General features: G+C 41.9%; 1 protein-coding gene across 1 annotated transcript; it reads left to right on the forward strand.

The window, feature by feature from the left end:
* Nucleotides 1–488: 488 nt before the first annotated feature.
* Nucleotides 489–6,113, forward strand: LOC125373309. The gene has a single exon (XM_048384313.1). The coding sequence runs from the start codon at nucleotides 489–491 to the stop codon at nucleotides 6,111–6,113; it is 5,625 nt and encodes a 1,874-aa protein (XP_048240270.1).
* Nucleotides 6,114–16,584: the final 10,471 nt, after the last annotated feature.

Below are 16,584 nucleotides of genomic sequence, written 5' to 3' on the forward strand. Positions count from 1 at the left end.
GATTTTTGAGCCTTGTGAATTGACTTTGTGTACCAGACCCGACTTGTTTCAACTGTTATTAAACGTACCCATGAACCACGCAACAAATGGTCCCGCGAGGCGGATAATAGTTGAAAATGAGTGACACTCGACGAAGTAAGAGACAGCGTCGAATTCCTCAACATTTGCAGGACTATCTGCATAGTGTACCTGATCCAAGTGAACATATTCAGGATGATGTCAGGTCAGTGACTTCTGTAATTCCTTCCCGCTCATGTTTTTCTGATTTTTCATCTACCGCTTCCTCAAATTTGTCAGAAAAACAACAAGCTGAGTTACAGAAAATTAAAGCAGCACAGAAATTACGTGAACTGAAAAAACAACACGAAGAAGAAATTCTTCATGATAAAATGAAAGATAAGCTTGATGAATGCTTGAGAGAAAAGCAGAGAATTCAATCATCACTGCAGAGACATCGTCAAATGAGGCAAGTAGAAGCTGAATTAGAAATGGCATCCGTTATTCATGGTATGGTTTCTGAAAATGATAAGGACATTGTTTTACCAATTAAGACTGAAACTGACATTGATGATAAATTAAATGTTGATGCATTTGTGTCTGAAGTGTCAAAGGTCACTGGTGCTACAAATATCACTGACAGTATCAGTGCCAGTGTTCCAGCTGGTGTGGTATCAAGTCTCAATGCCAATGCAAAGGAATTCAACTTACAATTTGGAGTGCCAATTTCTTCTCAGAATGTTGAATTTTCATTACCTGACATTACTTCATTGAACTTGAACTCGAATGTTACAGCTTCCAAAGTGTCAACTACGCCTGTTACCATGACAAGAGTCTCCACATCTGAAACCTCAGGGACAGCCTCCTGTCCTAGTACCAAGATAACTGAGCCAACCACATCTGTGTTCACATTTGCAGAGCCAATCTCTGTAAAGTCGGAGGTAATATCAACTCACAATTCAAGTGGTGCCATTCCAAAGAAACCTCAGGTTATCATGAAACAGAAATATGAACATAAACCAGTAAAACCCCAACATGTGTCAAATGTCACATATCCTGGTCACATGTCTAGTCTAGACTTTCCAAATGTCTCACCCTACAAGCCAGTGTTTTCACAATATGACCCAGTTGTGCCTCCATATCAGACAGGGATGTCTACATTTCATACATATCCAACATACACCAGTGGTATTAATCCAATGCCAAGCATTCCACAAATAATACCTCAACCAAATGTCATGCCACAAGCCTGTAGTTACTATCCCCAACAACAACAGCCAATTGCTAATGCACCAAATTATGAACTTCTTCTATCAGCATATGGGGTGCCAAAACCAAGATTACCCATGTTTATCAGTGGTAAAGAGAAAGACTTTGCTGTTTTGCAGATGGCACTTGAAAGTCTCCTTGATATTCACCCACAGCTCAGTGAAAGGTATAAATATGGAGTGCTCCTAGACCGTTTAGGAGGTAAAACACTCACCCTCGCTACAAGTTTTCTCCGTCATCCCACACCTTACACCAAGGCTGTTGAAGCATTGAAGGAGAATTATGGGCAAGATCATAACCTAGCTAGAGGCGAGATCAATCGCATATTGACTCTCCCCACTATCAAACCTGGTGATTACGAAGCTTTTGACAACTTCGCCTTATCAATTCAGTCCCTTGTCGGATTGTTGACATCTGTAGATGGTAATGACTGCTATGAGCTGAAAACTGCCTCACATGTTGACACACTTCTTAAGAAGTTGCCAGGCTCCTTACGTGACAACTTTGTCGAGTACTGTTTGAATAAAGGGGTGATCAGTAATACCAAAAACTATGATCTTGTATCCTTTTCACAGTGGTTGAATGTCAAGTCAAGGGCAAGAAGGATTGCAGCTCATGCAGTTGCCGACAAGACAAACACCACTAAGTCAGATTCAAAAACAAAACAAGCTACAGCTATGCTCAACACACCTACCGGGTCCAAAACTCCGAGTACGTCTTACCAATCTTACTGTGCCTATTGTAACAGCAAGGACCATCACGTGAATGCATGTGAAAGTTTCCACAAGCTGGAAACAAGGGATGTACTTCAATGGATAAAGGACAAAAACAGGTGCATCCGTTGTGGCAGAAATCATAAAGAGCAAGACTGCAACCTTAAGAAACCATGCCGAGAGTGCAAAGGTCGACATCTAACCATACTTCATGCTATCAATGAACTGAACAATATTACTGTGAAGAAGACAACTTCATTCTATCTAGACAATCCCAACAATGTGATGTTGAAAATTGTTCCTGTAACATTACATGGCAAATGTGACATTGAAACTTTTGCCTTGCTGGATGATGGGTCAATGCGAAGCATGATCTTGTCATCTGCGGTGAATGACCTTGAACTGTCAATAAAACCTGACTCCATATTGTTGACAACGATCCAATCTGAACCTTTTCCTTGTGATGGTCATAGAGTGAACCTCTCTATTTCATCCCCCTTTGATCCAGATACAAAGCATGAAATCAAAAATGTGTTCACCTCTGAACAAATGAACCTGTCCAACTATACATATCCTGTCAAAGACATTCAGGAAATGTATCCTCACCTAAAGAACCTGCCTCTACCAGCCATCAGTGATGCCAAGCCTCTAATCTTGATAGGATCAGATAATGCTGACTTGATATTGCCCTTGCAACCAGTCAGAGCTGGACCTCAAGGAACTCCAGTGGCCATCTACACAAGACTAGGGTGGTCACTGCAAGGACCATGTGCCTTTGAACCTAACAGAAAGCAACACTGCTTCCTGACTCGAACTTTACACGAACCTCAACTCCAGATCACTGATGATGTTGAGAGGCTATGGAAGATCGACATCTTGCCATACACCACAAAACAGGTGACTCGATCCAAGCTAGACCATTTTGCCTTCAAAACCCTTGAGGACAAAACCGTCAAAGTGACAGTAGATAGTGAAATCCACTTCGCCACTCCTCTTCTCAGAATACCTGACAAGACTGTACTCAAAACAGGTAAAGAGTCTGTGTTAGAGAACATGAGAAGAACTGAGAGAAGACTCAGCAAGCATCCTGACATAGCATCCATACACAATGAGAAAATCCAAGAACTTGTTGTCAAGGGATATGTCAAAGTGATAAGTGAAGAAGAAGCATCTTCAACACCAGAGTCCTGGTTTATCCCACATCACGTTATCGCACAACATGGTAAACACAGACTGGTGTTCAATTGCTCATACGAATATCAGAAACTTTCACTGAATAAGCAGTTACTTCCAGGACCGACACTAGGTGCCTCCTTACTCGGGGTGTTTTTGAGATTTCGCCAACATGTCATAGCTGTGTCAGGAGACATCAAAGCTATGTTTCATCAGATCCGACTGTTGCCTGAAGACAGAAACCTGCTTCGTTTCATTTGGAGGGAAATGGATACAGAGAGGGATGTCTCAATATATGAATGGCAAGTATTACCATTCGGTACAACTTGTTCACCATGTTGTGCCACATATGCAATTCAGAGACTGGGCACAGAAAACAAAGAAGAATATCCTGATGTGCAACAAGCAGTTCAAGATTCCTTCTATGTTGACAACTGCTTGTCTGGATTCCCTACAGTTGATAAGGCCAGGGAATTCATCAGTAGACTACGTCATGTTATGAAGTCTGGTGGATTCAATATCCGACAGTGGATAAGCAATGATCCTGACGTTGTTAAGGACTTGCCCAGTGAAGCCAGATCTGAAACTTGTGAATTGTGGCTCATGCAAGGCAACACTGAACCACACGAAGGAACTCTTGGCCTTCAATGGCAATGTGAAAAGGATCGCATCACTTACAAGTACAGACCCATTGCATATTCTACTCTGACACTGAATGTAGTATATAGGATACTAGCAAGTCAGTACGATCCTCTTGGATTCCTCACACCTTATCTAGCAAGAGCCAAAGTCATCGTTCAGCAACTGTGGCAACACAAACCTCAGTGGGGAGAACCACTTCCAGAATGTGAACTTCTCACAGAATGGCATCTGTGGGAATCTGAACTGAAACTTATGAACCAAGTTTCACTTCCAAGATGCATTGATCCACCTGAACCAGCCAATCAGAGACAGTTACATATTTTCTGTGATGCATCAGAAAAAGTATATGGTTCTGTCGCATACCTCAAGTCAGAGACCAATGATGGATCATCTCATGTCTCCTTTGTTGCAGCAAGAAGCAGAGTAGCTCCTAAGAAAGCCCTCTCAATGCCCCGCCTTGAACTGTTAGCTGCTCTAACAGGAGCCCAGCTTGCCAGCACACTCACCAGTGAAATGACCATTGACATTCACAAAGTGATCATGTGGAGTGACTCAACAACTGTCCTAGCATGGTTGACATCCCAATCATGTCGCTACAAAGTGTTTGTGGGAACTCGAGTAGCAGAAATTCAAACACTTACTGAATATCATGACTGGAGATATATCCCGTCAGAGGAAAACCCGGCTGATGATATCACCAGAGGAAAGACACTGCAGGACTTGTGTGCAGAGACAAGATGGAGAAATGGCCCAGCATTTCTAAACCTTTCAGATACTGAATGGCCTCTCAGTGATGCAAAACCAAAACCTGAAACTGATCCCTTTAGTGTTGAACTAAAGAAAGCCTTCTGCAGTCACATCACAGTTCAACCCAAAGCTGATACATCTCTACATCGATCATGGGAAAAACTCCTTGATGCAACAATCAATACTATCGAGGATCCCGATGGGGCGGCCTCCATCAATGTTACTGATGTTGAGAAAGCTGAACTACAATTGTATCGCCAAGCTCAGGAAGAATGCTTTCCAGATGAAATGAAAGCATTATCCAAAGGTCTGAGAATAGCATCTAACAGCAGGCTCTCGCAACTCAGTCCAGAGTATGATAAAGACCATCACGTCATACGTGTTGGTGGTAGACTGAGAAGATGTGATGAACTGTCAATCGATGTAAAACATCCCATTGTTCTAGATCCAAATCATAATGTTACAAAGCTCCTCATAAAGAAATATGACTCTGACCTCCACCACTATGGTGCTGAAAGACTACACGGTGAAATCAGAAGAAAATTCTGGATTCTTCGAGGACGTGAAGCTGTTAAAAAACATCAGAGACAATGCCATGATTGTCAGAAATGGAGAGCAAATCCAGAGATTCCTTTGATGGCCGACCTACCAGAGGCTCGGCTAAGACTGTTCAAACCACCCTTCTATTCGACAGGAATAGATTGCTTTGGGCCTATGTATATAAAGATTGGCAGACGCAGAGAGAAAAGGTATGGAATCATCTTTAAATGCATGACAACCCGAGCCGTCCACACTGATATACTTGACAGTCTGGACACAGACGCATTCCTAATGGCCCTTCGCAGATTCATCTCCAGGAGGGGTTGTCCCTTTGAACTGTTGTCAGACTGTGGCACAAACTTCAAAGGTGGTGAAAATGAATTGTGCAAAGCTTTTGAAGCTATGAACTCTGAACTGAAAGAAAAACTCGCCAAGAACCATATCCGATTCCAATTCAATCCGCCATTTGCCCCTCACTTTGGTGGATTGTGGGAACGTGAAATTAGATCAATCAAGTATGGCCTACGCAGTATACTTGGAACTGAATCCGTCAGTGAATCTGTCCTGAGAACTGTCATGACAGAGGTAGAATCTATTCTGAACTCCAAACCTCTGGGTTACACCTCATCTGACATCTCCGATACCGATCCTGTAACTCCATACACCTTGCTGATTGGGAGATCAGACCCAGCACTTCCTCAGGTTGTCTACCTGAATGAAGACAGATTAACAAAGAAACGATTTCGTCAAAGTCAAGTACTAGCTGATCACTTCTGGAGGAAATTCATCAAGGAGTACTTGCCAAATCTCCAGCCACGTGTGAAATGGACGGACGAACGGCGCAATTTACAAACTGACGATGTTGTGCTAATCATTAACCCTCTTCACACTCGCAGTGAGTGGAAGATTGGACAAGTAATAGAGACCTATGCAGGGTCCGACGGTAGAGTACGATCAGCAAAAGTGAAGACCAGTGACAATGAGATTCTCCGACCAGTGTCAAAATTGATCAAATTGCCAAAATATGACTGAATAAGACAATGTGCCTGAACCAGTTGACAATTAATGACATTTTGATAGCCATTGATTCCATGTTTTGTTTCAAATGTGTTTCTTTCAGGTTGAAGAATTCATGAACTTTGATTTATTGTGAAACATTGACATGATCTTTATTTAGTTTAAAATTTAGTTCCCAAATTTGGGGCGGCTGTTATACAGTGATAGCTGTTTATGTGTTTGGAGATATTTTACCTGGGCTTCAATTAATTAATACTGTTCATTGTTTTAGTATTAACCCAGTCTATATCCAATTCTTCTGAAATTCCACTTTTGTTAGATCCAAGGTGTCAGCCACCATGTGGAGCACATGTGTTGATCCTGATCCGAGAGAACCAGATTTTTGAGCCTTGTGAATTGACTTTGTGTACCAGACCCGACTTGTTTCAACTGTTATTAAACGTACCCATGAACCACGCAACACAAGTACATAAATAATAAAATAGGTTTTAAATAACTTGTAAACATAAACAAACGATAGGTTGAGTGAATGAGGTGAGTGTGATCAGATTAGGGTCTGATTCATGACTATTGCTTATCTATACATATATTTTATATTTCAATGCATTGGTTATTTGGTATTTTGTGTATTTTGGTATTTGATGCATATTTTCTATTATTTAGTAAATCTGGTGTATTTCTAGACTTTGTACATATCTTTCTAGATGTATGCATGTATTTATTGATAGTTGTATGAATGACTGAAGTTGAATTCAGGGATGCATGTATCTGCCGTGATTATTTATGTTATTTACAATATTATAATTAATAATTATTGTATCTGTATTTAGGGCCATGTGACTGTCGAATGAGACGACTGGCGGAAGGCATCTTACACTCTCGTGTCACACACAGGGTATGTTTTGTATATAGTTTATCTATATAATATGCTCATGTCGTGCATTCATTATGCACAATATGATTTAATGATTTCCTCAGTTATGCGTTAGATAACGTGTAATGTCTTTGTATATGAAAGTATATTTGCACTGAATAGATATCGAGGCAGAAATATATTTGTGTATCTGCTGTCATGATGTAATCAGTTCTTAAGAAGCAGATCGATACTTTACATTTAATGTGTTATTGTACATTTATTCTGAAACACGTGATATATTGTGATTTTAAGTTGTTTCAGGAGTGTCTTCTTTATGCCTTTGCTGAATAAACTGATATTCTCACAACCCCGTGGACTGTAATCACTTGGCGACTAAGGGCTACACATAAGGTTTACAACATCTGTTACATTGATCCGAACACATACTGAAGTAATTACTGGAACAAAGTATACGCCTTGAGATAGAAGGCATTGGATTAACCATCAGTCTTTTCAACGGGTAGGACAAATGGGCGATTCATGTGGGACTGTCTACAGAATGTTGGGTCACGATGCGCCGTTATACCGATAAGTTGGGTAATTGATAAGCGAACTGTCAAGTTTATAGCTATAGCCTGCACGCGACTATACGGATCGCAAAAAAATAATGAAAATGACAGACAAGTTTCTGAGGAGTGAACGAGACCATGAGTATGAACGTGAACGTGAAGGTGAACGTGGCTGCAACAACATCATTCGCATCAACAATTACTGCATAAACATCACACACACTATCCAAATTGCGTGGATCGATGCTCATGATGTCAAGCACTGGATTGTCTTGTCCAGACCCGATTTTTACAGACCGCAGTCATATAGCTAGAATATTGCTGAGTGCGGCGTTAAACACAAACAAACAAACAAACAAACAGTATATGACAACGACAAGAGTACCTTGTGAAGACAATCATTGTTCAAGACAGCTTGATACAACTGCGGTAAAGCCAGCATTCACAAAAACCACTCAAGGCAACTATATCTATCGCCTCCATATGAAGCAGACATATAATCTAGAAACACAAGTTTTCATTTCTGTTCTGTAACTGTAGGGTCTGTAGCCCGAGCCTGTCACGCAGGAAGTCTGAAAATATAGTAGACATGGTTACACCTCCATCAGACTCATCAATATAACTGGGGGCACTGATGGCCCAGTCGATTCAGCGCCACAATTCGTTGTGCATAATTGCGACCCTCGGGCGTGCCAGAAAACCTAAAACAAATAGATGATCGTGGGTCAGATTTACCGTTACCCTAATTTTTTGGCGCGTCGGCACTATACCCGTGCTTATGGGTTTCACCTAGGTGGTAAACGTCTGTGACCTGCATTATATAGTTACAAGGTGAACCAACTCTCTCACTCAATCGCCATATACATACATTATATATACACTTAAAAAAGGAACGCAACGCCAGATTTGTGTGAGATAGTAAATACATTAAACGAGGAACCGTACAAGGTATTGAGCCAAAATGTTGTGGAGAGGACACTTGGTGATTGTAGTTATCTCAGTTATCGGTACATAGGAAAAGTCCAAGGAGAAGGTAAACTACCACCAATAACGCGTATGTCTCCCGTTGGGATCGATAGCGGCCTGACATCTCTTGCCCATGGAAGAGACGAGAATGCGAATCACATCCTGGGGAATGGTAGCCCACTCGGCCTGCAACGCAAAAGCCATCTGCTGCAATGTTTGGGGTTGTGGTTGACGTCGGCGTAGCCGTCTATCCAGTTCATCCCACAGGTGCTCTATCGGGTTCAAATCCGGGGATCTGGGGATAGCATCAAAGTTGTTGTTGTGTGGACAGGCTCTTGTGATCCGTGCTGTTTGCGGTCGAGCGTTGTCCTGCTGGAGAATATCGTTGATGTATCGTTGAGCCGTAAGATTGCCCTGGATATTGACCGAACCTGTCCTGCCATGATGAGAGATAGCCGCCCACATCATAACGCTACCCCGACCAAACCTGTCCACTTCCTGTACCCAGTTTCCGGCGTAACGTTCTCCCCGACGTCTGTAGAACCGTGCTCTTCCATCGCCTCGACGGAGGAGAAATCTTGATTCGTTGCTGAACCAGACATCTCTCCATCGCCGTTGAGGCCAAACCCAGTGTTGACGACACCAATGCAGTCGTTGTTGACGATGTTGTCGACTCAATATGACGCGTGAAACAGGACGTCCTGCTCGTAGATGGATGTTGAGGTGGGAGGATGGATTATGTATGAAAGCATTCGCATGGATCCATGATGGCTGACGTAGACATAATGGTGAGTATTGATACATGCAGACTTGGGGTTGGGGGACTGGGTGTGCCTGTACTGAGGTCTTTTGTTTCACTCACTTATAGTGTTTTCTTTCACTCAAATACTGTTTTACGCATTTTAATGACTGCAACTGTAGTGACTCAAAGGTCATACTGGCCGGGCATTCAACATATCTACCCCAACTACATACGTAGCCATTTTTATGGTGTACAATTCTTCTTCTACATTTGTACCTCTAACATACACACACACACACACACACACACACACACACACACACACACACACACACACACACACACACACAATCATACATACACCCTGGTCCAAATATTGACAAAACTATCAGTCAAGTGTGACGTCACATCTGATACGTTCATGGGCATCTGTTCACACAACATACCCGTCTGTTAGTTTTGCATAGAGCCAATTTAGTATCTCTTGAATGTGAGCCAATTCCTCATAAATTAACCAACATGTATGGTATTTGCGTTTCCTTTTGTGATGAATGATCGGTTTTACTGAAGACAGGTCCCCAAGGGTGCGAATCAAACTATAATTTGAGGACCCTTGTTTGTTTTCGTGTACACCTAACGTCAATGTTCTGACAACGTTTGAAAGTATCTACCGAACAGATGTTATTGGTCTCATTTGGACATTTGTTGCAAGGTTTGAACAACCTGTTGTTTCTCAAGATATGTCTTGGATATATCGATTTCTCTATTTCAGTGAGAACAAAAACAAATATGTTTCGTCAGAAAAAAACACATAATATGATTTTAAAATGCTATATTAAATGTAAACATATGGTAAGCGCTGCTTAAATTTTCAAAGTGTATATTAATATCCTGCATTAGGAATAAACATTGTATTTAGCGAGCCTTGGCGAGCTAAATACATAGTGTTTATTCCTAATACAGGATATTTACCATCCCCAAACACACAAGCGTGATAACCTCTTTATCATATAATGTCATTCTTTAATTCTGTGCTTCAAAATCGCTTTCCCTCACTCACAAACATTACCGAAACATTGCGAGTATCCTGGAATGCGCGCATTAATATTTATTACGTCACAGGGTAAGTGATGTGTCAGTCGGACAGTGACAGTAGCCAATATAGTTCCAACTGAAATATGTTTCTTATACAGTGGCCTAGCAACATATACGCAAAACAACAATTGTTTTTAATTGTCTTTCGCGGCAATCCATCGGTCTGTCCGCTAGAGTAACTGCCCTTTGTCAAAGGGAAACTACTCTAACCCTAGTCTATGAGACGTCACGACCACTGTCAGATGTTGTTGACAGTCAGTCTGTCCTGTCATAACGATAAGAAGTGTTGTCAGATGTACACACAGCGACAAAACGAAACAAGGTAACAATACAAACATATTTCCGCCAATCCAACTATTTTAATTTGTGGAGGAGGTTTCAAGCCGCAGAGGTCTACAAGCACAGATATGGCTACTGATCCCGCTTGGCTAGGTCTCGTGCCCTCGCCAAATTGCTTCGAAATGTATATCTCCAAAGTTGCCAAAACTTATAAAATGCCTTAGCTACGTCACAGTTAGACACAGATTTTCAGTATATTAGACTGTTCTTTTGATAATGATAGCAATTATCCCTGTAGTTTATCCAGATTCCCGATGGTTAATTCTGACTCGATCGCCGAATGACGAGTGCGACGCCGTGTTTGTTTATAAACAGTGAAAGTAGTCCCTACGTGACCTTTGATATTTGCATCTTTATCCGCATATGACCCCAACGGATATCGTTTTTATCCGTTGGCTTTATCCTGCCGAGAAACCTACCCATTATATGATAAAAGACTATATCAAAACCCACTGTCACACGTTACTCTTTCTCTTGCAACATGTTGAACTTTCCGAAATATTGACGCTACGCATACAACCAGGTTATATATCATTTGCAACATGTAATATAAAAAGAGCATTATCTTTAGGATTAATGACAAAATGCAATGACAGATGCTATTTGAGGAACTCTATTATCTCACATCACAGTATGCAATCGAGGTAGCAGGGGATGTATAATAGCGTGCAAATTGGGACCGTTTTTAGTTATGTAAAACACTGTTTGAAAGATAATACGTGACTCTCCCACGCGTGGGCTCAGACTCTGAGACGATGCCCTTTCACTTCATGTGTCGTCGTTTTTCCTACATTGTGTGCCATCGCTTTTCGATCATTATTAGCGAATAGGATATGTTGTGTTTGGTACAAGTGTGCATTGTACAAGGACAAAGTTTATGATCGTCTTTTGCATTGCTTGTGGGAATCATTCACGAGTAATCAGCGGATACATTGCACATAATTCGCGAAAAATCCAAAGAAAAACTAATTTATTGTTTTGTGGCCCTTAACAGGCGTTTCATGGAACTATCATTTCCTCAAATCGTGGTGGGTCATGGCCGTATTCCAGGCAACAAAACCGTTTTAATCATGGATCATTCCGCGTGCATCATTTGCTGATAAAAGGTTAGTAGTATGCCAAGTAGTGCTCGTGGCGGGGTATAAGAAATTTGTTCCCCTGATGAGGAATTTATAACCCTCCAAGGCGGGATACACAGTATTTTATCAATACGTGCCGCTATCAGATCTCAAGATTCTGACAAGGAGGTATGATACGTGCTTCAATGCGTCCCGCGTTTCGGTTTTATACCACGAGCCGGATAGTATAAAACCTAGCAAGAGAAACATCAAATCACACAGCAAAAAACAGTTGAAAATTTATAGAAAACAGTTGTTCCATTGGGGTGAAGTTAACCTGTGCTGTGTCATGCGACTTTCATTGACTCGTGCAGCGTTTTGCGTCGTACCTTTACTTTCCCCATTCAGAAATCATTGTGACCCGTGAAGATCCTGGGTAGAATAGGTCTTCAGCAACCCACGCTTGCCGTAAAAGGCGACTATGCTTGTCGTAAGTGGCGACTAACAGGATCCGGTGGTCAGGCTCGCTGACTTGGTTGATGCATGCAATCGTATCCCAATTGCGTGGATCGATGCTCATGTCAGTCACTGGATTGTCTGGCCCAGAATCACGTATTTTGCAGACCGCCGTCATATAGATGGAATATTGCTGAGTGCGGCGTTAAACAACAAACAAACAGAAATCCAAGTGAAGATCAAGTGAACCAATCAGATCTCAATATACTCACACGGAGGTAAGATAAGTGTCAGTTTGATATGACAATAAAAGAGACGCATACAAATGAATGCGATGGAACCCGTTCCATAATAACATGATGTCCATTGTACGATTCCGACTGTATCAAAAGCAAATCACATAGCGATGATGCCAAGTGTTCGCGAAGAGATGAGCGTATCCTTTCCCGTCACAAATACATACAAAGGCAAGACTAGTCTTCACCTGAAACACGAGAATATATGTTACAAGTCAAAATAAAGAATTGCATCGGACATAAATTGTGTCCCTGATACTATGATGCTCTTTGAAAATTTTTTCGAAAGAAAAGCTCGATTCGCCTTAAAAGATGTGAAATTGAGCTATGGGCTATATCTCCGGGATTATTATGCTCGACATAAAGGGAACGTTTTATATTGGATAGTGGAGGTCATATATCTCGTTATAAGTCTTGTTGAAAGTGTTTGTCACTCTTTGGGGGTGGTAGCCTTGCCTATGACTCATCTTGCCACGTTATGATTCCGTTTGGTGTCCCTTGTAATTACAATGTGTACATGTAAACTAGAATATGTCCCCAGTCGATATGTTGCTGGAATATATCCTGTATCCATACCCACTCACTGACTAATAAACAAAATGCTGCAAGACAAATCGTTTTATTGAGCGATTGAGTTGGGTATAACGCCGCTTTTAACAGTATTTCAGTTATATCACGGCGTGGCAGCTTGATGTGGGAGGAAAGCCCGAAGTGATGCAGGTCTAAGACGTTTACAACTAGGCTGACAAACCTAGAAACATAATCGATTCGAACCCACAATCATAGATGTCTGGCGCGCCCAAGGGACGCAACTCTGCACAGGGAATCGCGGCGCATAAGACGACTGGGCCCCCCGTGCCCCCACAAATCATTTGAACAAAGGGAATTTAATGTTTATAATGTTCAGATCAGATTTTCAAAAACAAAACTATGTACAACTTTGAACGTAACTCTAAATGATTAAACCTAAATGAGTGTGTCAATATATCGATTGTTCTGCCGCTTTTTATTTACGTATAATGTATACAAGAAGATCGCATGTGCAATGTATTTATAAAACTGGTGCCATAAATTATACGAAACGTTCGAAATCTGCCAGTTTTTGGTTTTTCATGTCGGAATAAGCCATGGAAATCGTGTTTGGTTTTGTTCTTGGCTGATCATTTTATTTCTACCAATTTCATGGCGCCGAATGGAAGCAGTAAGTGTCACAGAACATCACTTTTATCTCCAATCAAGTCGTACCATGCGGCATAAAATGACGTACAGAATATACACACACTAATCAGTAGGTGTAATGGGAGTCATGGCCATAAAAGACAATAGTATACAACATGTGTTATCTAAACTGCGTTTATTGACACAGTCATAATATAACAAGCTCCAACCACGCAGTGGTTTTGAGGAGTTTTTAAGATTTTATACGGTGTACAAACAGAATTCCATGTACACATGTAACAAGGTGTCTTCATGTGGAGATGACGATTACCATGAGATTACCTATGCCAGTTTCTAGGTTTGTCAGCACCATACCCGTGCTCGTGGATTTCACCGAGTGGTGAACGTCTGAGACCTGCATCACCTCGGGCTTTCCTCCCACTTTAAGCTGACACGCCGCGATATAACTGTAATACTGTTAAAAGCGGCGTTAAAACCAACTCAGTCACTCATATGCTAGTTACAGTTCTGAGATGGATATTATAACACATATTGCATTTTCTGCCTGCTAACCTTTCCGTGTTCATGTATACAAGTGGGTGACAATTCCATCTCCTCGGGGACAGCAGTGTTGAAGATACGCCCCTCTCCTGATCCCACGTTCACATGTCACAATGACACAAAGCGACTGTAAAGTAATTATATGTTCACCACACAAAAAGAAGTGTACTATGGTAAAATGAAAGAATTTGGTGTTCTTCAAAAGTAGACTTCTTTTGATTAGTATATATTTCCAGGCCTTCTCTAGGCCACACAAAGTCTAATTCTTATCATTTTCCATTTCTGTACTTTCAACAGAGGATGCAAGTTTTATTTCTTGTCCTTCTTATATATCTCTTCAAAAAGAAACGCAATACGGCTATTTTTGGCCATAAAAGCAAAGTTAGCGACCCAAGAGGTGCAAAATGAAGAGGTTTTATGTGTTATAGTGTCAGTCACAAATTTCCAGGATCAAAATGATCACAACAAGGACATGCAAACCGTTAGTCGTGAAACACGTACGATTCGGAAAAAACAGACCAAGTGCATTAACGAAAGGGCCATGGAGCCGCACGTACAGCACGCGCATCAGTACTATGAACGGTATTCAAGTGCAGGGTTTTTGATTGCCTGGCATGTGCGTCAATCGAACAGTGACAGTTCAACAACATGCTAAGATTAACAGAAGTGCAAAAGAAACAACATCATAGGCCGCTTGCAGGCAGGGGAATCCCGATCAGCTGTAACCAGGGTTTTCCATGTAGCGCCCAGCACCATCACAAAACCATGGGATCGGTTTCAACAGCTTGGGTCAACACGTGATTGGCCAACGTCAGGACGACCAAGCGTAACCACCCCCGCCGAAGATCGCTACATTTGACTGCGTCACCTACGTGAAAGGACGACCACAGCAACCTCAACCGCATCACAAATACCCGCACTGCGCAAAATCTCCGACCAGACCGTACGAAACCGTTTAAGAGCAGCAGGTCTACGAGCAGGACGTCCTGTTACACGCGTCATATTGAGTCGACAACATCGTCAACAACGACTGCATTTGTGTCGGCAACACAGGGTATGGCCTCAACTGCGATGGAGAGATGTCTGGTTCAGCGACGAATCAAGATTTCTCCTCCGTCTAGGTGATGGAAGAGCACGGTTCTACAGACGTCGGGGAGAACGTTACGCCGGAAACTGGGTACAGGAAGTGGACAGGTTTGGTGGTGGTAGCGTTATGATGTGGGCGGATATCTCTCATCATGGCAGGACAGGTTTGGTCCATATCGAGGGCAATCTTACGGCTCAACGATACATCAACGAATTTCTCCTACCACACGTCCTCCCAACTGCACCAACGGCAACGGTGTATTCCAGCAGGACAACGCTCGACCGCATACAGCACGGATAACAAGAGCCTGTCTACACGACAACGTTGATGTTCTCCCTGGCCCTCCACATCCCCGGATTTGAACCCGATAGAGAACCTGTGGGATGAATTGGAGAGACGGCTACGCCGACGTCAACCACAACCCCAAACATTGAAGCAGATGGCTTTTGCGTTGCAGGCCGAGTGGCTACCATTCCCAAGGATGTGATTCGCATACTCGTCACAAAGTGTTCTCTCCACATCATTTTGGCTCAATACCTTGTACGGTTCCTCGTATAAAATGTATTTTCCAACCTCACACAAATCTGTCTTTGCGTTTCTGTGTAAGAGGAGTATATAATCAGGTGCATTTAAGAAAATGTGTCCGTGGGGAAACGATAAATGGTGGGGAAATACAGTTCCCAATTGTCCGTGTAGTGTTGGGAGAACGGTATACTAAGACAGAATGAGAATTACATTGACTACACGCTGCAGCCAAGTGTTATTGATTGCAGGATATAGTTATTGTGGCTATCTGCTAGATATGGCATTTCCCCAGAGTTAAAAATATAAATAATATATCGAATATATGTCAGCTACCAATCTTTTTTTACATCATTATGTCGACTGCATTCCATCTAGTGACATCTCGTGGGTCAATCACGTCTGCAAATGTCATAATGTCTAAGTCAGCAGCATGTCATCTCTTGTGGGAGGCCCTCAAAATGTGTCGCTAATGTAACACATATGTGACATGAATCAGACTCATTGCACAAATTACAGACTTTTTATGACATACTGCAAATCAAAATGGATGTGAAGCATGCCACTTTTCCCACTAATCTTCCTGTAGTAGTAATGAATTCCCTTTCTTTTCCCTTAATCCGGGATGGTACGTCAGCTCGCATTCGTTACCTTTCCGCGATGGCCATTGCAATTAACTCTGTTCTCGAATCCTTACCAGTTGACCTTTCCAAAGTGTTTACATTCTGTTTGGTCTGTATTATGTCTTCTAGACGCACTGTAAGTACTCCCAAAGGAAACA

Source organism: Haliotis rufescens, unplaced genomic scaffold, assembly GCF_023055435.1.
Source record: "Haliotis rufescens isolate VD_foot unplaced genomic scaffold, xgHalRufe1.0.p SCAF_5, whole genome shotgun sequence".
Classification (NCBI taxonomy): Eukaryota; Metazoa; Mollusca; class Gastropoda; order Lepetellida; family Haliotidae; genus Haliotis; species Haliotis rufescens.